The sequence below is a fragment of the Dipodomys merriami genome, unplaced genomic scaffold (assembly GCF_024711535.1).
Source record: "Dipodomys merriami isolate MVZ:Mamm:240054 unplaced genomic scaffold, mDipMer1.0.p SCAF_48, whole genome shotgun sequence".
In the NCBI taxonomy this organism is placed as follows: Eukaryota; Metazoa; Chordata; class Mammalia; order Rodentia; family Heteromyidae; genus Dipodomys; species Dipodomys merriami.
Genome location: NW_027206046.1, coordinates 4,305,765 through 4,328,529, shown reverse-complemented (window position 1 = coordinate 4,328,529; position 22,765 = coordinate 4,305,765). Strand labels below are relative to the sequence as shown.

At 41.7% G+C, this 22,765-nt stretch overlaps 2 protein-coding genes across 3 annotated transcripts in view; one reads left to right on the top strand and one right to left on the bottom strand.

Annotated features, from left to right (window-relative positions):
* Positions 1–22,765, top strand: part of Usp3 (ubiquitin specific peptidase 3) — a 79,130-nt gene that overhangs the window by 32,482 nt on the left and 23,883 nt on the right. For both annotated transcript variants that reach the window (XM_069995208.1, XM_069995209.1), the window contains exons 3-8: positions 1,882–2,013; positions 12,460–12,543; positions 15,814–15,895; positions 17,388–17,470; positions 18,840–18,953; positions 21,539–21,652. In XM_069995208.1, the coding sequence (XP_069851309.1) occupies positions 1,882–2,013; positions 12,460–12,543; positions 15,814–15,895; positions 17,388–17,470; positions 18,840–18,953; positions 21,539–21,652 (609 nt within the window). The remainder of the gene's footprint in view (positions 1–1,881; positions 2,014–12,459; positions 12,544–15,813; positions 15,896–17,387; positions 17,471–18,839; positions 18,954–21,538; positions 21,653–22,765) is intronic.
* LOC138808931 (small ribosomal subunit protein uS14) lies at positions 7,732–8,043 on the bottom strand. The gene has a single exon (XM_069995214.1). It carries the CDS (start codon positions 7,996–7,998, stop codon positions 7,828–7,830), a length of 171 nt encoding a protein of 56 aa, XP_069851315.1. The 5' UTR covers positions 7,999–8,043; the 3' UTR covers positions 7,732–7,827.

Genomic DNA, 22,765 nt, shown 5'->3' with positions numbered 1-22,765 from the left:
TTACAGACAGGAAGACAGGCACAGATGGTTGAGTACCTTGCCCATGCCATATGGTTAGATGTGGCAGAGCTGCTTTTTTACAGGCAGTCTAGGTTTTGGCTTTATACGTTAGTCATTGTTTTACTTTGAAACTTGTTTTAGCGTGTTTTTGAGAACTAGTGACCTTTGAGAATAAGAGACCCAAGTGTTATTTGTGCTTAAAGAACAGCGGAAAAAAAAAATGAATAGATTAAATTCTGAGTTGAGGCAAATAATGCCTAGAATATGTCCAGTTTTTCTGGGTGGAAAGGTTGGGCTTGAAGTTGATCCTTCCTCTTTATCATGACTATCCTAACTTTCCTGGAGGTAAGTGTTGATCTGGGTGCAATTATATGCTTGTGATGCAAGTATCATCTGAATTCTTTAAGCCTGTTTATTTCGGTACCCTTTAACCAACATTTGTTTTGACTATTTGAGTTTTCAAGTGAGCCTTGCCTTCTTATTGGCTGCTTTCTAGGAACTGGGAAGTTTTCTGTTAAAAGTGCTTTCACAGTAATGGTCAGTGACAGTGGAATCTGAGTTTGAAGCCAAGGGATCAACTCCAGCGCTCTACGTCCTAGGTCCAACAACTCACCCCAGTGTGCCAAATACACAAGCAGTGGTGGCTGTTGTTACACTGCACTGGCTCTCAAGCATGTCAGCAGATCTTGGGGTACAGGGACTGAGCTTTAGCTTTAAAGAAGAATTGGGGTAGGGTACGGCGTGCATAGTCAGCAATGCTAGACAGAGTGTGGCCTAGTTGATCATGATCTCAGTTCTGGGTTCACAAGGGTTGCTGGGAAATTATTGCTGTCATCACTGGAGGAAGCATTCTGGTTCCCAGGCAGTGATTCCTCTTGCTCTCCGTGCAGCCTCTTCATCATAGGTAATTGTCCTTACCTGAGGGGGTGTCTGTTCTTTGAGGCTCGTCTGTTCCTTTCCTTGGAGGTAGTTTTAGTCCCTTATTACAAAGATGTTATTGATCAGACCTGTCCTTCCTGGAGCCCAAGATAATTGCAGGGGAGGGAGACATAGGTAAAATGGAGGCAGGGATGCATTTCTTCTGCTTGTAGTTAACTTGTGGGTTCAAATGAGGAGTCAGTGCTTTTTAGCAAAAGAAGTTACTTACCTTGGTAACAGCACTGTACTTTCTTTAGTTTAAGATGTAATTGAGTTTGGGGCATAAAGTATACATATGAATCCTCAATTATATTATTTTGCCTGCTGTAATAAAATGACTTACTAAACTTAAGTTGGAAAATGTTACAGAAATCTGTGTGAATGTAACTAACTTTTGCTTATCTTTTGTCTGTAGAAAAATAACATTTATAAACTTGTGTTTTGTTTGGATTGTTTCTAAACAAAGTCATATCCATGTGAGTGAAGCTAATTTTTCAGAGATTCAGATAAAAGATCTGAAGCCATATAGATGAGAAAAAGGTTATCCTGTTTTCACATCTTATTTTCACTTTTCAAATAAGGCAGCAACCCTAGCATATAGAAAATGCCAGGGTCCTGTGGAAAATAGTTTAGTAATTTAGTTTACAGAGTAGCCTCCATTGGGGTTAGCAGTCTGAGAAAAACTTAAAAAAAGGAAAGAACTGTAACAAAAGCATCAGCATAGAAGATTATGATTTACATAGACAAAGTCTTGTGCTGCCTGGCCCTAATATAGTGTATAACTGGAAGTTGACTATAGTAATTGATTGCAAAAAAAAAAAAAACCCAATAAATCACCAAATGGCTGAATTCTGTTATGAGTTTTTCTCATTTTAACTTGATTAACACCTAATTGGGTTATCTTTTACTACTTTGATTTCCAAAACAATAAGCTAAAGTAAATTTTCATTTGGTCTTTATAAGGTATGTGAATGGTCACGCCAAAAAACATTATGAAGATGCACAAATACCCCTAACCAACTATAAGAAATCTGAAAAACAAGAAAAAGCTCAGCACACAGTGTGTATGGATTGCAGTAGCTACAGTACCTACTGGTAAGCTAATCTTTTCTGGAAATTGCATTTTTTTTACAGTGTGCATGCAAATATACTCTTCTCTGCCCTATGCAGGTAATACTTACCCTGCTATTCCTTTAGGACTCCAGGGGCAGGAGCCATTGGGTACACTGTGCTTACTCATTTAGATTTCACTTTGTTCCTTTCAATAGCTAGGCCTCATCTTCTCTCCTAGCCTGCTCCTTGTCTATCCCAGTGGACTTTAGGATATGGAAAAAAGAATACATTTTTGTGGTTGTTCATTAAAACTTTGCTTCTAAGTTGGGTGCTGGTGGCTCATACCTGTGATCCTAGCTACTCAGGTTGAGATCTGTGGATCACGGTTCAAAGCCAGCCTGGGCAGGAAAATATGTGAGACTCATCTACAATTAACCATCCCCAAACGGGAAGTAGAGTTGTGGTTCAAAGTGGTAGAGCACTAATCTTGAGCACAAAAGCTCAGGGACAGCACCCAAAGTGGAGTTCAAACCCCATAACCAACAACAACAAAAGACACAAAAAACTTTGCTATCTCTGTATTTTTGGCTGGGAGGTGGGGTGGTGAGGGGTGGTAGATGGATGATGGTCCTAGAGTTTGAACTCAGAGCCTAGGTGCTGTCTCTTAGATTTTTTACTCAAGGTTGGTGCTCTGCTATTTGAGCCACAGCTCTACTTCCAGCCTTTTGGTGGTTAATCGGTGATAAGACTTTCCTACTCAGGCTGGCTTCAAACCTTGATCCTCAGATCTCAGCCTTCTGAGTGGGTAGGATTACAGATGTGAGCTACCAGCACCTAGCACGTGTGTGTGTGTGTGTGTGTGTGTGTGTGTGTGTGTGTGTGTGTGTGTGTGTGTGTGTGTGTGTAAACTCATATTCAAACAACAGAACCCTCCATGTTCCTATTGTCCAGTTATATGTTGTCATATAATCCTAGAAATTTTAACTTATTTGGAAGATTTTTTTTTTTTTTTTTTTTGTCGTTGTGGGGCTTGAACTCTAGGCCTGGGCACTGTCCCTGAGCTCTTCATCTCATGGCTAGTGTTCTACTACTTTGAGCCATAGTGCCACTTCTGGTCTTCTGGTGGTTAGTTAGGAGATAAGAGTCTCTGGGACTTTCCTGTCCCGGCTGGCTTCGAACTGTGATCCTTGGATCTCAGCCTCCTAAGTAGCTAGGATTACAGGTGTGAGCCTTCAGTACCTAGTTTGCCCTCAATTCATAAAGGTTGTTGATACTGAAGAGAAAAAAAAAAGTCAAGCCATTTGAAGGAGCCTTTTTTGTTGTTGTTGTCGGTCATGGGGCTTGAACTCTGGGCCTGGGCACTGTCCCTGAGCTCTTCAGCTCAGGCTAGCACTCTACCACTTGAGCCACAGCGCTTCTGTTTTTTGGTGGTTAATTGGAGATAAGAGTCTCATGGACTTTCCTGCCCGGGCTGGCTTTGAACTTCTATCCTCAGATCTCAGCCTCCTGAGTAGCTAGGATTATAGGTGTGAGTCACTGGTGCCCAGCTTGAAGGATCCTTTTTAAGATACTTTTTTTTGGGGGGGGAGTGGCAAGCAATCTTTGAATGTCACACGAAGGTAGAGCTGAACAGAAATAGAAATTTAAAGTCCAAATACCACTTTTTGTTTCTTTGGCTTTTTTTTTTTTTTTAATAGGAGGTGTGTTGAGCTAGCTCAGCTTGACCTCAAAGTCCTCCTCCCTCTGCCTGCTGGGATTCAGGTGTGTTTTGCACACCTTTTGGTTTGCACTTTCTACCAAAGTTGTATGTTGTTAGTTCTTTGCTGTAATACTCTTAGTGCATAATTGTAGAACGATGCCCATTCAGAGGAAGAAAAAAAGCTTAGTGATTTTCTAGGGCTTTCAAATTTTTACAGGTTTGACATTATTAAGATTTGGCTAGTGAGCCAAGCATGTTGGCCTATAATACTAGCTAGTCTGATAATGTCAGAAAATGCCAAAAGTTAATGAGACACCCCCCTCCCCCACCCGCATCTCAATCAATGAGAGCTCTATGATATGGCCTGACATCCCAGGAAGTGTAAATAGAATTGCTGACCAGGACAGCCTGGGCATAAATATGAGACCTTATTTGAAAATAAAGCGGAAAGGGCTGGAGATGTGGCTGAAGTGGTAGAGCTCCTGCCTAGCCAGCACAAGACTCAGTTCAAATCCTACAAGTGTCAAAACCTCCCAAGTTGGCTATTAACTAAACCTCTTAAGGTTTATTCAAACAATGACTCTTTCAGTAATCCTTTATCTGGAAGGTGTTGAGACCTAGAAGAGAGATCAACTACAGGTAGATGAATATTTCACTAAAAGTGAAAAAAGCCTTTTTTGAAAATTTCACACAGAGATGAGCGCTCAGTTGTTATTTGCAGTTATGGAACATACCTTAACCAAAGTTAAACACTGGCCAGGCTGTTATGTCATTCTCTTAGTGTGTGTGAGTGTGTGTGTATGTGTGTGTGTGTGTGTGGGGGGGGGTGAATCTGTGTGTCTTAGTGCTAGGAATCAAACCCAGGGCCATGCACATCTGTATTTTGTTGTTGTTGGTTGGTTGTGAGGCTTGAACTCAGCCACTGGGCACTGACCCTCAGCTCTTCTGCTCAAGGCAAATGCTCTACCACTTTGAGCCACAGCGCCACTTCTGGTTTTCTGGTAGTTAATTGGAAATGAGAGTCTCATAGATTTTACTGACCAGGGTTTGCTTTGAACAGCAATCCTCAGATCTCAACCTTCTCAGTATCTAGGATTACAGGTGTAAGCCACCAACACCTGGCTCTCTTTTTTTGGGGGGGGGGTGAGGAGGGGCTTGAACTCTGGGCCTGGGCGCTTTCCCAGAGCTCTTTAGCTCAAGGGGAGCACTCTACCACTTGAGCCACAGCACCACTTCCAGTTTTCTGTTGGTTTATTGGAGATGAGTCTCATGGACTTTCCTGCCTAGGCTGGCTTTGAACTACCACCCTTAGCAGTCAGCTTCCTGAGTAGCTAGAATTACAGGCGTGAGCCACCGATGCCTGACTGGCTATCTTAATTTACTTTTTTTTAATGTGTAATGTAATGGAATTCTTTTAATAACTTTTATTTACTTGGCCTAATAAGCCAGCTCAATGCAACCTTACACCAGTGAGATGACAGATACTCCCCAACCTCCTGCTCATCTTCCTAACACTGCCACCTCTCTTAATTTACTTTTGAGCCACATCCCCAGCCCTCCATTAGATTTCTTCTCTTTCCCTTCTCTTTTTCCTTAGGATAGTTGTATACTACTAGAATGACCTATGACATAACTACCAGATTTAGAGAACCATGTTTTCCTATATATCCACTGTATTTCTGCTTCTAAGACAGCAGAAGTTAAGCTCATTCTTGAAATATCTATTTTGATGGCTTTACATTTTACATTTTAGTTGAGTACTTTTTTAAAAAAAATTAGACATTGGAATTTAATTTGTTTCACGTTGTTAGAGTATGTTAAAGCAGATGTGATTTCACGGCTGAAGTGCAGTTGAATGGAAAATCTTGAACTTAGGGCGAGTACGCCACGGCAAGGCCTCCTGGCCACTTGCCAGCCTTTTGTGTGATGTTGCACAGAGCTGCGAGTGTGTGGGTACCCGGAGCTTTAGCTGCAGCTGGGCGCTTGCATTATTGCCTCGTTTGTGGGTTTCAGAACAAAATGCCAGGGAATCACCGGTGGCAGGGTACAACCCTCCTAAAAGGATTTTTTTTTTTTAAACAGCTGTAAGCTGAAGAAGATGTAGTTTAAATTAGTATTTTCCCCATACCTCATCTGTTATTAAGAAACAAAGAGATTTCCTCTTTCTTTCTGTGAGCTGTTTGTCATTTCCCAATGTTGTTTAGTACTTTGACTTCAATTTAGGAATTTTCCTTGTAGCTAGACTGGTTGCAGAAGTAACAATATTGGTGTGTTAGGTTTAAGGTCTTTTAAGTATTTTGATTTCAGTGTTTAAGCCTCTTTTACTGTGGGGTCTGCTCTAGAGAAGTTGTAAGACACTGCAGCTGCAGTCTTTCTTTTCTTTCCCAAGAGTCCCTGCCCTGGCCTTTCTTTGAAACCATGGCTGGTTGCTTGCCCCTTCTCCCTCTTTTTTTTTTTTTCCAGGTAAGGGGTAGGTTTATTCATCATTCTGGCTGGCACCAGGCCATGTTGGCAATCCACGCAGCTGGGAAAGACCTGGGAAAGAGAGCTGGGAAGGAAAGCTGGGAAAAAGCTGGGAAAGAGAGCTGGGAAAAAGAGAGAGCCGGGAAAGAGCTGGGAAAGAGAGAGAGCTGGGAAAGAGAGAGCATCTGGGCCTGGGTTTGGCCTTATCTAGGGTATGGGTGGAGAAAGGTGTGGCCACATCAAATTCAGATGTGACCTCAGCAGATGCAGACATGCCCTCTTCCAGGTGTGCCAGTTGCCTAGGTAACGCAGGTACTGGGCGGAGACTTTGTTACGAGGAGGGTGGAGTCTGCTCACCATCTAGGAGCGGACTTTACATTCCAGCCTTTTAATAATCATGAAATAGGGCTCAGATTCTCTCTGGCTACTTCCTGCTGACAAGGGGTGTCTACAATAGGGGTAAAAGGCTAGAATTTGGTCCCCTCCCAGAGAAGGCAGCGAGCAGCAGCTGTCCCTTGGTGGTGTGAGTCCTTAGATGAAGTCTGGAGAAGTCTCATGAGGTATTGAGGGGCTGGAAAAAAAAATACTAGAGAACAAATAAATGGCAAGAGGAAGGACTTGGGGCTGAAAATATTGGTAGAAATGTCCCTAGCTACTTCTGACATCTGGCGACTAGGTAGGTGACAAAAGCAAGAATATAAATTCCTGTTCAGTTAATAATAGGTAGACAGGTATAGATACTGGATGGGCAGGCTTCTTACTTCTACTGACCTCCCGGCTCTGGTTAATTTTGAAAGGGTAGGCACAAAGTAACTGAGTGACATCATCTCCTCTTACTCCTCTCTATGTTCCTTTGTTCCCCAGACTGGCTGAGTCTAGGTACTCGTTGCTGGGATGGCTTGTCCCAGTTGGTACTCAAGGATGTTTGAACTCAAGGCCTGGGCACTATCCCTGAGCACTTCTGCTCAAGGCTAGTGCTCTACTACGTTGAGTTACAATACTACTTCCAATGTTTGGCTGGTTAGAGATAAGAGTCTTGAGCCATGTTTCCAGCCTAGCTCTTTGCAGGTTAGTTGGGAGTCTTAGGGATTTTCCAGCCCTGGCTGGCTTTGAACTGCAATCTTTGCCACAAAAGCCCTTTATTATTTCCAATTAAAGCAACAAGGAGATCAAGTAGAATAAGTAGAGTTTATCTGGTTCTTATCAAGAATTGCCAATAAATATTCTGAAATGACAAAACTCATTGGATGTGAGAATCTTAGCACAGATATGTCCAATATTTTATTTTATTTTATTTATTTTTTTTTATTTGACTTGCCCAATATTTTAGAGTCACGTAGTCAGTACCAGAATACACAACACACACACAAAAAGGCAAAACTCAAAATCTAAAATTTTGACAACAACGTTTAGACATCTTTGCTAACAAAGTACATCAGATGGTTGGGTCTCAGTTAACAGGGCCTATGAAAAGAGCAACTTGTTAGCAAGGCACCTTAGAATAGATGGAGTAGTAAGCTTGGTGGAAGGTTAAGGGTCAGATGGGGCCAAACCCTTAACCCACCATGTGGCCAAGATGGTGAACTCAAGATGGTGAATTTCTTTTTTTTTTTTTTTTGAAGGCTTCTTGAATTTTTATTTTATATACAAATATGGTCTTTCATTGGGCGTGAAGTCTTGGATAGTCCATTCACTTAGTCCAACTTAATGAAGCCGATGTCCTTCGCATACTGGCGGAAACACTGCCGGCACATGTTGAGCCCGTACTTCCGGATCAGACCATGGCGATTAGAGCACACGCGGCAAGAGCGAGATCCCTGGCCGAATTTTCGGGGGTGACTCCAGTACAGCTGCTGGTGACCCATCTTGCTTCCACAGGTCCAACGAGGAAAAAGGAAGATGGCGAATTTCTGAAAAAATGCAAAGAAACCCTGAACAAATAGATCAAGCCTATATTGGCTAGCCTTTGAGAGGGAACCTAGCGGGGGGTCCCCAGGACCCAGCCTGCATCACACTCTTCAGGGCACAAGCCAAAAAGTTGTAGAAAAAAGGAGAGAAAGTTGGACATGATTAACAGAGAGAGCAAAGAGCCTAAAAGTAAACAGACTTCTGCCCATGTACCATTGCAGAGACAAAAATTGTCTAGATCTGAGAACAGCATAAACAATTAGGTGCTCTGGCTTTCCAGGGAGCGCAGGAGGCATTTCAGAGGGGTTTCACGGCTGGGGCGTGATTCGCAGCACCCCATTAAATGTGTAGGAGAGTCGGTCTGGTGAGTGAAGGAGAGCTGACGAGGCAGAAGCAGTGTCCCGACTTCCCCCAGAGCCCTCTAGAGAGAAATGGCCAAGCCCCCAAAACCAAGCGTCCTCAGCTTCAGAGGTGAACGGCCTTTAGCTGAAAGGCCGTAGGAGCTCTCTGGTGTGGCATCATGTCTCTGGACAGAGACTGAACAACAGAGAGCTGTAGAGAGTAGTTTCACTCACCAGAGTAGAGAAGTGGTGTGGACGTGGGTGTGAAGGCCAGCAATGGTATCGATGCACTGTGTCCACAGCAGACAGATGGGTTCACAAAAGGCCATCAGAACTGTGGGTATTCCTTGTGTAGAAAATGGGGGGAAAACAATAAAAAGAAAAAAACAAAAAAAGAAAGGAAAAAAATGGAGAGGAATCCTACCCATCCTGATTTTAAGCCCTTCCTGGGTTTCTGCACCATTTATGTTAGGTTTTTAAAAAGAGGTAGCCAAGTAAGAACAGCACCAAGCATGTGGTATTCAGGTAAGGGGTAGGTTTATTCAGTAGACCTGCTGGGACCAGGCCAGGTTGGCACTCCACGCAGCTGGCAAAGAGCTGGGAAAGAGAGAGCTGGGAAAGAGAGAGAGCCAGGAAAGAGCCCCCTTCTCCCTCTTAACTCCACTTGCATGGATGGAACTGAACTTACATCTCTTTGCTTACCTGTACTTCTTGCTGCACGCTAGCTGTTTGTAAATGTCCATGGGACCTGCAGAAACCAAATCCTAGATCTTTGCCTTCCCTCTACTACTCAGTGTCGTGTGTAGAGTAGATAGTGTATGTTTGAAAGATTGAGTTTTGTTATCTTTCAAAACTAGGGAAGTGCCCTAAGACATTTTTCTGTGACAGACACCCTTGGCAGGGCAGTCCCCCTCATTTTTGTGTAAGCAAGGAGAGGAGCACAGGCTGTATTCACCAAGCACAGCAACACAAAATAGGTCACTGCTTTAGAAGAGGGAAAGCAATGCCAAAATCACCGTCACGAGTAATTCTGACTTGAACATACTGTCATGAAGCTGAAAGATCAATGAAGTTTAAAAAAAAATCTTCTCAAGATTTTCATATCTGCTAGTGTTCTGTTTACTGTTTCCCATCTAGTTTCCTCCAGTAACCATACAATGGAATTGTGTGTGGTAGCCAATACTCTGACTGAAAGAAGCAAAGATTAAAATTAGAAACTTTTATATAAGCAGATGTTAAGAGTTGTTAGGCTTAAAATGCTGAAGATGTAATTTCCTGACATCTGACCAAGTCCACCTATATCTTTATGAACAGTAGCCAGATTTCTGAGAATTGCTATGAAAAGAATATTAAAAACAAATGATCAGAATGTCTCCCTCCTGGCAGGTAATGTTTTAAAGCATTCTTTTAAATATATATTATGAAATATGAATCAATTCAGTTATTTAAAAAGTAGCTTGTATTCGAGATCTTAAATATTTTGAACAAATATCAATTTAAATTAAGAGAAGTAAAGCTGTCATTTGTGGGATTAAAATGATCCTTCATCATTTTCTAAGGTAGTTGTGATAAAAATGTAAAGAGGAAATAATCTTACATAAACTATAGGGCATATAAATCTGCCCCTCCCTTTCCCACCTTCTTTCTCTTCCTTCCCCTACTTGGAAATATTACTATGTAATTCAGGCTAGCCTCAGACTCAGCCATCCTCCAGCTTCAACCTCCTTGCATGCATGAGGCCCTGGGTTCAATTCCTCAGCACCACATAAACAAAAAGAAAAGAGCCAGAAGTGGCGCTGTGGCTCAAGTGGTAGAACGTTAGCCTTGAGCTGAAGAGCTGAGGGACAGCGCCTAGGCCAAGAGTTCAGGCCCCACGACCAGACCCCCCCCCCCAAAAAAAAAAAAAGAAAGAAAGAAAGAAAAATACTCCAGGCTAGCCTAGGCATAAATGTGAGACCCTGTTTGAAAAGTACCTAAAGCAAAAAAGATTGGGGTGTAGAGTGCTTACCTATCCAGTGAAAGGCCCTGGTTTAAGCCTTAGTACCATCAAAAAAGAAAAGAAAAACTTAAACATATACTTGCTTTCTAAATGAACTGTAGATTTTTGAAATATATGAAGTCAGTAGAATGTCAGCTTTTTTTAGGGGGGCTTGGGGGGTCATGGACTTAAACTCAGGGCCTGGGCATGCTGTCCCTGAGCTTTTTAATCTACTGCTCTACCACTTTGAGCTACAGCGCCACTTACGGTTTTCTGGTGGTTTATTGGGGATAAGAGTTTCACGGACTTTCCTGCCTGGGCTGGCTTTGAACCGCGATTCTCAGATCTCAGCCTCCTGAGTAGCTAGGATTACAGGTGTGAGCCACCGGTGTCCGGCCTTAGTGAAGATATGATACTGTTCTTTTGGGGGGCACTTTTACATAAAAGGTAGTTTTTGTAGTAATGCACATGCTTTCCTGCATAAAAATAAAGAACTTGTTTCTTTACTGTTACTTAAAAAAATGTAGGTTTCTTTGTGTGATTCTTTCTTGTTCTAGATGAATACTAGTATTTGGAGTGGTTTTTGCTTTTGAGCATTTTATCAAAATCATGGCTAACTTTATGGAAACATAAAATGAAAATTTAAGTGAGAGTTACAATTGGGTAACAGTACAGTTCTTTATTTTTCAGAATCTGATGCTTAAGGCCTGTATAGGTACCAAGTGCCTTAAGCCCAGATTTTCAAACTAATTGGTACCCTGTTAACATTTATCTGAAAGGAGCAAAAATTAAACATTTTCTTTGGTTTAAGGAATTAAATAAATTGCCCTCTTTCCAGTGGCTTGATGCTAGGAAGATGATCGAGGATGTGGAAGATTGCTTTTGCTATTAGTTGCAAGTGCTAGGGTGACTGTGAAAACCTGAGAATGAGGCAGAGAAATCCTGATGGATATGAAGGTGGACACAGGCTAAATGGTGACCTGACCTAGGTAATGAGGTAGTTAAAATTATCAAAAAGATTTACATTCTTCCAGTTGAGCCACAGCTCCACTTCTGGCTTTTTGGTGGTTAACTGGAGATATGAGACTCATGAACTTTCCTGCCCAGGCTGGCTTCATACCTCAGTCTTCAGATCTTAGCCTCCTGAGTAGTAGGATTTCAGGCATGAGGCATCAACAACACCAGGACTTTCTTTAATTTTTTTAGTTGTGAAGTTATATGAAGTTTTTATTTTAATTCTGTTGCTGATGATGGTGTCCTGTTTACTAATTACTGTGTGTCCAAGTTTTGTTTACTCAGAATGACAATATTATTTTCATTACTTTTTGGTAGTTATGACAAGTTGTTTTATATAAAGCTGCATCTTAAAAAAAAAAAATCTTGGTGCCAGCCTGTGTTTTTGTTAAAATTGGCCTTATTCCAGCAAAATGCTACTGTGCAAGTTAGAGTTTATGATGTGTGACTCTATTTTTTGTTTAGTTGCTAAAACTCATCTTAGACATTTTTCTTCAAAGCATTTATCAGTTTCAGCGACTGTTGGATCCTTTTGTTTCCCAGTGCCTCAGAATAAAAGACACATTATTCTAACTAATCTGAATTCCATGTGTTTTAATTAAATTGTTTAAATTGCATAGCTTTTAGTTTTTCTATTCAGATCTTCCAACAGGCTAACTACCTGTTCTTAGCCTTGGCCTTAAATCTCTTCTCCACCAAATTCTCCATCAATGTGGGTTGGGAGTGACCCCTTAGAGCTTCAGGCAGAGGGCTATAAGAAAAGAATTAGTGCTTTTTATTTCCTTTTCCATGTATTAGGCCCACTAAAAAGAATGTAACACATGTAGTAGCTTATTTTCATTTTCAAAGAAGGCATTGAAGAGCTTTTAAATAGAATATGGAAAGAAGCTAATGCTCATGGCACTCATTGCCTACGTGGCTTTGAAAAGGCTTATAAAAAACATTCCACTGTGGTTCTAAATCCTTTAGGCTTTCCACAAGCAATAGAGCAGCAGCTGCCTGGGCAGCAGAGCTGGGGATCACCCTGAGCACCCCGGCCTCACAGTGAGGTCCTCACCTCATGTTCATCTCTGTTTTCCTTGTAGTTACCGCTGTGATGATTTCGTGGTTAATGACACCAAGCTGGGACTAGTACAGAAAGTCAGAGAACACTTACAGAACTTGGAAAAGTAAGTAGTTGGTCTTTGGAAGGATAAGAGGATGCAGTGGGTTGGATGGGTTATTTAAAATTGTTGGGTGGGGACTGGGAAGGAGGCTCAGTGGTAGAGCGCTTGTCTTGCATGCCTGAGGCCCTGGGTTCGATTCCTCAGCACCACATAAGCAAAAAAATAAAAATAAAATTGTTGGGTGAGTTCTATAACTTTAGCATGTTTAAATGGGATTGAAATGTTATCAAGCCTTGGTATTGATGTGTGAAATTTGCTTATATTTTGTTAATATCCATCATAAGCTATAGGGCCCCAGAGCCTGCTTTTTAGGTACCACTCACAAATTTAGAAGCTAGTCAGTGTATCTGCAAGGGGAATTTTGAGAGTGGAAAGAAAGAGCAGAAAAAGATAAAATCTATTTATGAAGTTACTTTTGGTATTCAAAAATCTCTTGTCAAATATATTATGAGATCTGCCTAGAAAGATTAAAGTTTAAGGAAAATTAGGTTTAAATACCATACTATATAGCACAGGATCACAGTTTTTTCATTCATTTTTTTGTTAGGGTTAGCACATACAATTTGAAATTATAAAGAGGTGTGAATGCTTTGTGATCAGAAAGAAGTTGAAGAATTTATGTGAATATTTTTCTTGCTAAGCCAAATTGCTTATTCAGATAAAGGCCACTGGACTTCAAATTAAAGCAATAAACTAAATCAAATAGCAATAGCCTTTGAGCCTGAACAGATAGAATCGTGGCTCTGGAATGATTGCTTGCGCAGTGAAATCTGTGTAAATCTCTTCACATCAGGTACCATCTAAGTTATTTTTGCCAGTTGATGCATAGAAAGTTGGGTGGGTGAGAACCCACCCAAAGCAGGCCACCTTGGGTCAGCTTAGAGCCAGCATAGCATTCAGCCGATACCAAGCCACTGTGCAGTGTCTGCTCGCCAGGCTTTTATGCACTGCCCGGCCAGATTATAGAGCTGATAAAGGAAGATGCTAATTAAAACTCTTTGGGGTCAAGTACTTTTGTCATCTTGGGCATTTTCTGTTTTAATTAGAGTCCCATGTATGTAGGATTAGAGACAGAGGCATCATACGAATCTAAATATTCATTTTGCTGCAGTCACTCATGATAAACTGTGAAGGAGGAGAGTCTCGAGGAGGATTGTGTAGGAACACCCACACCACTGTAAAGAATTTCCGCCTGTAATCCTAGCTACTCAGGAGGCTGAGATCTGAGGATCACAGTTCAAAGCCAGCCCGGGCAGAAAAGTGTGTGAGACTCTTATCTCCAATAAACCACTAGAAAACTGGAAGTGGCGCTGTGGCTCAAGCAGTAGAGTGCTCGCCTTGAGCTGAAGAGCACAGGGACAGCGCCCAGGCCCAGAGTTCAAGCCCCACAACTGACAAAAAAAAAAAAAAAAAAGAATTTCCATGCTTGCTTCTGTTGGGGAAGTTAAGTAGCTACCAGAATGTTTTCTCTGCCTCTGAGAAAGCCTGCTCTATCAATCCAGATTAAGTTGGTCAGACCTAAATTAAAGAAAAAAGAGGGCCTTCCAAAATGTGTGTTTATAGTGCATGGGGTGGGAATATCTGGCCCTTGAGTTGTATAAGGCCTGAAAAGTCATTTGGTACTTGATGAGACAGACAGGGCTTCCTGTTGTCTTTTTGTATTGAGGATTAGGTGTGGCCCGCCAGTGGTACTATAAATATCCAAAAGGTCCTTGGCAGAACAAGGTCCCAGCCTTACTAGGAACTATTCTGTCTGTTGACCACTCCATCAGGTAAAAGGTGTCACAGAGCCCTGTAGACCCTTCTACTTGTAGTCTGTGTCCTCTGATATTTCACAGACATAGGCTTTAATGGAGCAGCTGTGGGGTCTATGATTACACTTGTGTTTATTGTATGCAGCACCAGCGTGATGGGTGCAGCAGGAGGAACCTGAGGTGATGGAGGAGTTTCCTGATTTGCTTTCTCTAACGCTGTAGCCACTTGAGCATTTAAAAAGCTGTACATGCCACTGACAAACTGAATTTTAAGCTTCTGTTGAACTCAACTAAGTTTAAATAGCGTATGTAGTGAGCGAGTGGCTACCTATAGTAGTGTGGATCTAGAAGAGTCTGTCATTTTGAAGGTGAAATGTAAGAACTTTAGTTAAAAATCCCCAAGTGCATGATCATTAAGTAGTACAGACACTGTTGGCGATTCGACCTCTTCACTTGAGAATTTCGTGAAGGAGTCTGTGGAATACTGTACTGTATGGAACTGGCCTGTTCATTTTATAGTCTGAGAAAGACACAGTTCAGGAGAATATTTTAAAGATTTGAAGCAGCTGTCACTAGATTTGATGTTCTAAAGACACTGTAGTTCATGTGGAAATTCTGGAAAGAAAAATAATTATGTTTTTACATTGGATTAGTTTGGTACCTTTAGAAATTGGGAAAGAATGGGCTGGGGAAGGTGGCTCAGTGGTAGAGCACTTGCTTGCATGCATGAGACCCTGAGTTCGATTCCTCAGCACCACATAAATAGAAAACGCCGAGGGACAGCACCCAGGCCCAGAGTTCAAGCTCCATGACCAACCAAAAAAAAAAAAAAAAAGTGGGAAAGAGTTGACAAACTTAAAAGTCTGTGTTTAATAATAATTTTGTACTTCAGATTACTTCTCCTGATACATAGTAATTTTAGAGTGATCTTTTGGAAATAGGAATAACTTTCTGATTAAGTTTAAGTAAAGTATCTTCCATCAAGAGGAAATTTTGAATTCAAGGTTTTTAACCTAGTAAAGACTTGTTTTAGAATATTCTTTATTGTATAACTGATCCAGATAAATTTATATATTCCTATATTCCCATAGTTTTCATTCCTGTCGGCTGATATCATAATCTAATAAAACACATGATTGAAATATGTCACCTTTTCCAAATTAAGAAAGAAGTAACATATGATTTGAGGCTGTTAAATGTTACCCAGGGGAATGGGTCCTCTCATTTTCAAAACTTGACGATTAATTAGGCAGACAGAAGGTGGTGGGGAGGGCGTATCCCGCATCTACCACCAGCTTTGCAGGGGGCAGCACACAACCCTGCCACGGGGTGGAGGGCGGGGGTTGGGGAGCAGTGAGGTTTCTTGTTTAAACTGCAAAAACTTGTAGGTCTGCCTGGTCACTTGACAGCCTGATGAAGCAGGCAAGGACACCAAGAACAGCTTGAGTTTATTCTTTAGCCTACGCTGTAGGATGTGTATATTAATGCCTTTTTGGACAATCTGTTTGTGTTTTAATAGCTCGGCTTTCACAGCTGACAGGCACAGGAAAAGAAAACTTTTGGAAAACTCATCACTAAACAGCAAGTTATTAAAAGTAAATGTAAGTAATTATATTCAAGGATAAGAATTAGTTTAGGTCAACTGACTATTTTGTTAGAACTCTTTTTCGCATTTACTGTTACCTGTTGTGTGAACCATTAAATTTGTCTGTGCCTTTACTTGGCGTGTTAGAACTGTTAGCTGCTGGGCTGGGAAGGTAGCTCAGTGGTAGAGCACTTGCCTTGCATGCCTGAGGCCCTGGGTTCGATTCCTCAGCACCACATAAGCAAAAAGAAAAAAGCTGGAAGTGGCACTGTGGCTCAAGTGGTAGAGCGCTAGCCTTGAGCTGAAGAGCTGAGGGACAGCGCCCAGGCCCAGAGCTCAGGCCCTGCGACCAGACCAAAAAAAAAAAAAAAAAAAGAACTGTTAGCTGCTGTAAGTCCTGTCAGCATTGCTACTATGCCCCTTCTGGTACCTTAGAAAGCAGGTCACACTCAGTACCTACCATACATCTCAGCACTTGTCTTGGGGATCCTGGCTTCCTTCTGTGAAAGATCCCTAGTGTTAAATTCTAGGCTTTGAATTTGTGATGTTTTCTTTCTTGGAACTTCATTGATAAAACTTCACATAAAAGAAAACGTATTCTCATTCGGGAAACCATAATAGATGGCAGGATAGTAAAATATTTTGAAATGGACCTGTCTTTTTGCCCTGCATTTGCTCCTTGTTGCCATGCCGTATTTGGACATGCACTCAGTGAGAGTCTTAAGATTTTTGTGGAAGTAGGCTGAGTGCTGGTGGCTTGTGCCTGTAATCATAGCTACTTAGGAGAATGAGAGCTGAGGATTATGGTTCAAAGCCAGCCTGGGCAGGAAAGTCTGTGAGACTCTTTATCTTGAATTAATCACCAACCCCCCCCCCCCCCCCCAAACAACAACCAGGAAATAGAGCTGTGGCTCCAGTGGAAGAACTCTAGCCTTGAGCAAAAGCAACTTAGGGATGGCACCCAGGTCCTGAGCTCAAACCCTTGGACTGGTATACGCAAATAAATTGTGTGGAACAAACACCTAAAGAGTACTTGTGGCCACCTGAGCAATGGGCAGAGCTGCTTTGGATTGTATTGGTAGCTTGTTCCTTGTGTAGTGTTCAGACATCATGATATCATGGTCCATTCACAGAACTAAGCAGACTGAGACCTCAGTCTTTAGAAGTCCAGGTACTTTTTTTTTTTTTTTTTTTACAGTTTATATCCCACTACTAAGAAAACAGACATTTATTTTTCTGTTTTTCCCCCTTTGTGTTATATAATTCATGGTTTCGTGGTATTTGCCAAGGCTGTTTCCTCATAATCTTCCAATATGATACTCCCATTTAGCTCAAAAATGCCTTGTAAAAACAGTCATGTGCTCATACAGAGACTAGAGAGCATGTTTGAAATAGTCACTGGACAGATTGGCTTGGTGCTAGAGTTTCAAGAGGCCTTTGCTTTCATTTCACTTTGATGTTTGAAACAGCCTTCCCTTGCATTGCTGGTGCCTCATTCTATTTTACAGGGAAGTACCACTGCCATTTGCGCGACTGGCCTTCGGAATTTGGGCAACACGTGTTTCATGAATGCCATCCTTCAGTCACTCAGGTAACATACAGCAGAGCTTATGTACTGACATTACAAGTTAAGAGCAAAGGCTTTGGATTCAGATCTTGTCTCTGCCACAAATGCTAGTTTTATTTCTCGGAGAAATTTACCTTAATGCCTTGTGCCTTCCTTTCCTCATGAGTAAAATTGTTCCTACCTCTTGGGTAGTTGAGAAGATTAAATAATATAATATGTCTAAAGTGCTTAGAGCAATATTGAATGATAACAACTGTTATTTTTATTTCCTATGGTTTCTTGAATAGACTAGAGAAGGAATCAGACGTTTTTCTTTAAAAGAGAGACACTGAGATCTGAGGATTTTGGTTTGAAACCAGCCTGGGTAGGAAAGTCCAGGAGATTGTTATCTCCAATTAACTACCAGCAAACCAGAAGTGGAGATGTGGCTCAAACTGGTAGAATGCCTAGCAAGTGTGAGCACCTGACTTCAAACCCAGTACTGACAAAAAAGGAAAAGCTCTCTGGTTGTGGGCCTCTAGATTTCAGGGAACCTAGTTCAGAGATTCAGAGAGCTTATTTCAGTCATTAGTAGTCTTCAGCATAAGGTCACATGCTTTTAGAAGAACCTGAAAGGTGTAAAACAAGTAGTAATGAAATAGTCAATAAGACTGATTTCTGCAGAAGAAGTGATCTTGGCAGTTTTGTACTTTTAAAAGGCATTAAAAGCTAGAGTTAATTAACCTGACCACATCACATTGCAAATAAGCAACAGAGCTGAACTTCATGTCTTTGATTACCTATGCTTGCTCAAAGTGGTAAGGATTCTAGTTACTCCTTAGTCTTCCTCATGATTCTGGATAGTGTATGGAAGTAATATGTTTGGGTTTGCAGGTGGTTTTGTTTGAGGAAATGATTTTTTTTTATTTATTTTATTTTATTTTTTTTTGCCAGTCATGGTGCCTGAACTCTGGGCCTGGACACTGTCCCTCAGCTCTTCAGCTCAAGGCTAGTGCTCTACCACTTGAGCCACAGCACCACTTCCAGCTTTTTCTGCTTATGTGGTGCTGAGGAATCGAACCCAGGGCCTCATGCGTGCAAGGCAAGCACTCTACCACTGAGCCACCTTCCCAGCCCCATGAGGAAATGATTTTATCGAGTACCTAGAAACAGGCACCCTGAAAAGAGAAGCTGGTGACAGCCTCTAGGAATGCTGAAGCATTTTGAAGGGTAGTTCTTTGTTCATTCCTTCAAACTATATCTTAGAGTGAATGAGCCAAAATAAAGAAACTCAGTGAAAGAGGTTATAAGACAGAGATCACACTTTAAAATGCATATGGAGATGTCATAGGATTTCTATACCATCCTTTTAAATTCTCTTCTTTAAAAAATGTATTTCCTTCTTTTAAAATAGCAACATTGAGCAGTTTTGCTGTTACTTCAAAGAACTGCCTGCTGTCGAGTTAAGGAATGGAAAGACAGCAGGAAGGCGGACATACCACACCAGGAGCCAAGGGGACAACAATGTGTGAGTTACCAGAACGTGTCCTTTCTGCTTAATGGGCTTGGGATTTGCTTGCTTGAATTAATAGGCACATTTTTAAAAAGCTCTTCTAAATGTGTGCAAGTTAGGTGGCAATTATAATCTTAATTGTTGGAATTCTTTCTATTTACTATAACAGAAAGAATAAGTTTAACGTTCTACTTGAGTCTGAAGATTTGAACGTTCTAGAATTGACATGTACATAGTAGAATTCTAAGTGTAGGTTTAAATGAGTCTTAGTTCATCTGAATTGGTTTGTTTGATAGTGTTAGGCAAACCTGTCTTGGCTAATTAGTTTTAGCCAACAAATTAATTACAAGTGAGCAGTCCAGTTTTAGTTGATTTGGAAGAAAGAAGTATAGGCAAGTGAATAAGGACCAGCTTTTATTCAGATTCATTGCAGCGTTCCCTAATTGGGGTTCAGAAAATATGCTATATAATCATGATTATATAGATACATTTTTCATGTCTTTACAGGCATAAAGCTGTGCTTTATTATCTGTATGTATTTAATGGTTTTCCTCTTTGTTCATCCCTCTCTGTACAGCCAACTCCCACTCATTCTGTGTTGTATGTGTTTGTGTGTGTGGCAGCACTGGGGTTTGACAAGGGACTCATGTTCGCTAGGTAGGTTCTCTACTACTGAGCCATGCCCCAGCCCTTTATGGGTTATTTTTGTGGCCTTGTGTAACTTTCCACCTGGAAGTGTCTGGACCAAGATCCTCGTGTTTATCACTTCACATCGTAGCTGGGATGACAGGTACATGCTATCACACACAGCTTCTTTTCTTTGAGGTGGAGTCTCATGGACTCAAACCTTTCTGTTTGGGCTGTCCTAGAACCATCATAGTCTCCTGCCTCCCTTCTAGGATGGAAGGCATATACCATCCAGTTACTGGCTCAGAATAGGTCTATCAAACTTCTTTTCCCAGGCGGGTCTCAAACCATGATTGTTTTGATCCCAGCCTTCAGTGTGGCTAGGATTACAGGCATAGGCCACCAGTGCCCCAGCCTGAAGACCACTTTATATAAGTAGACACTGCCCTGTGTTGGTGGCTGAGGAAGAGGAGCAGAGAACACGTTAGAATGGTGATCATCCTGGATGGATCCTCCCTATGGGGATCCTTTCAAGCCAGGTAGAGGTGGGGTTGGGATGACCTGACCTGGGTTCAGTGGAGGGTCTTTCCTTCTACAGCAGCATCCTGTGGGATGAGCTGGAGAGGAGGTGTTGGCTGAGGGGTGGATAGCAGTTAGGAAGGAGGGGCGGCAGGGTTATTGGTGCTTGACTCATCAGTCACTTAGGGATTAGTTACGAGTGCAGCAGAATTTCCCTCAGACGGATGCAGGCAGTAAAGGAATTCATAGAAGGGCTAGTGGATGGAAATCGGGTCTGGAGCCTGTGCCCCAGCTGCATTCACCAGTAGAACTGTCCTGTGAGGACGAAAGGATGCTGCTGCCCCAGGGCACAGCATGGTACTGCAGTGCTGCTTTTGCTGCCACCGCTGTCTGTCTGTGGATGCTCTTTGCCTTGCTCCTGTGTCACCATTGTTTCAAGTGGACAGAACCAGGCTCCATGTGTGTGCTCTGACTGCGAGGGGGCCTGAGAAAACAGTTCTGCCTCCCACCGGGAACTCTTAAGGGTGGGATCTCTCCAAATGTAGGAAGAGAGGTCCGGGGCCAGGAGGCCATGTGACTTGTATCGCAGGCACCTACTGGATTACAAGGCTTGAGAGAGAATATAGCGATGCTCGGAGATACCTGTTGAGTGAGTGTCCAAGAGCGTGGGACTTAGATGGACAGATACGGAAATTGAACTTGAAGCATATCAGTTTAACTACATGAGCAGAAAGTCACAATTTGCAGTGGCTTACTCCTATTTTTTTTTTCCTCACGTAAAAGTAAGAGGTTATGATTCCAACCTAGTCTCAAAAGTTCAGGCTCCTTCTAGCTTTATGTTGGAGTAGCGTGAGGTGAGGCTCTCCCCGACATAGTCCCAGATGGAGCTCCACATTAGAGCCTCATTCCAGAAACTAGGAAGGAGGAGCAACAGGCTTAAGCATTTGGCTTAAAAATTAGCCAGTGCTTTGTTGTTTCCGTGTGCTTATTTTAAATTCAGTATACAAATATGAAAGTACTTTGCAAACTTGCAGTTAATCATATAAAAAAACGAGTTTTGCCAGTTTAAAAAAAAAACCCTTAGTTTTGCCAATAAATTACTGCTGTTTATATGAGCTTTTCTGGGGAGGTGGGGAGGAATTTGGGGAGGGACAGAAGGTATAGGTTCTGGGACTTGAACTCAGGGCCTCAAGCTCTTGCTCAGATTTACTGTACCACCTGAGTAATATCTGCACTTCTGGCTTTTTTTTTCTGGTTCATTGGAGGTAAGAGTCTGAAGGATTTGTCTGCCTGGGCTGATTCAGGTGTGACCCACCAGTGCCCAGCTATATGGGCTTTTGAGATGATCTTAGTGGTCAAACTTAGTTCAGAAAAGGCTTATGTTTTAATTTTTTATTACATATTTTAGACAATGTAAGATTATGTTAAGGGTATAATTCTTTATTCTTTCCTAGGTCTTTGGTAGAAGAGTTTAGAAAGACACTCTGTGCTTTGTGGCAAGGTAACCAGACTGCGTTTAGTCCAGAGTCCTTGTTCTACGTTGTTTGGAAGATCATGCCAAATTTCAGGTGAGTGTTGAAAATATTGAAAATATTGAGTCTCTATACCACTTCTACAATTCTTGATAAAGTGGTGGTGTTCCAAGTATGCTGATTAAACAAATAATGTTTATTTAAGTAAAGTCCTTCTAAATAGCTTATGTATGCCAGGAAAACATATTGGATATTTTTCCTTGATTTGCTTGAAAGTCTTTCAAAGAATAATTGCTGTCATACATTCCCAAACTAAAGAATCAGGATGAAATCAGTAGAAACTCAGGGTGTTATGCTCACTGTTCTGAGGAGCTGTGAAGGTAGCTGTGCCCTGTCTTCGTGTGGCGGGCAAGTGACTGTTACCTGTGTTCACTCTCTGCAAGTGCTGTCAGGAGTTCTACCTTACCAAGTGTGGATTCAGCTCAGAGCAGACAGTGCATAGTGGCAGATTTGAGTCCTGTGAATTGAGTAACAATTCTTAACTGCTTATATATAATCCTTTGGTTAAACACAGCACACTGTAGTAAAACCTGGCAATTATTCCTGAAAAGATTGTTGCTAGTATAAGGAAATGTTTAAAAAGTAACAGCTTTAGGAAGTGGTGCTGTGGCTCAAGTGGTAGAGCACTAGCCTTGAGCTGAAGAGCTTAGGGACAGCGCCCAGGCCCAGAGTTCAAGCCCCACGACCGACCAAACAACAACAACAACAACAACAACAACAACACACAGCTTCAAAGGACCAAATTTGTTGCTTTGCTGAAAAATATAGCCTTGAGAATCTGACAGTGACTGACTTCATTCTGGTCTTCAGAGGATTATTTAAAACCTTGGTTTGTTTTGAGGTAGGGAGCTAGCTACTCCTAGGGTTTGAAATCAAGGCTTTGCACTTGCAAGGCAGGCACTCCACCACTGGAGCTATGCTTCTTGTCCTTTTTTGCTTTAGTTGTTTTTTTTTCTGAGTAACATTTATGCTTGTGCCTACCTGATCTCAGTTTCCCTAGTAGCAAAGATAACAGGTGAGAACCACTGTGTCAATGTCCTAGTCTTTGCTCTGAAGAAACCTTTTATGTGTCATACCTTGTATCTCCTTTTGGGATAGACTTAAAAGAATTTTAGAATTTCTTGACTCTAAGGAAAAGTGGAATGATAG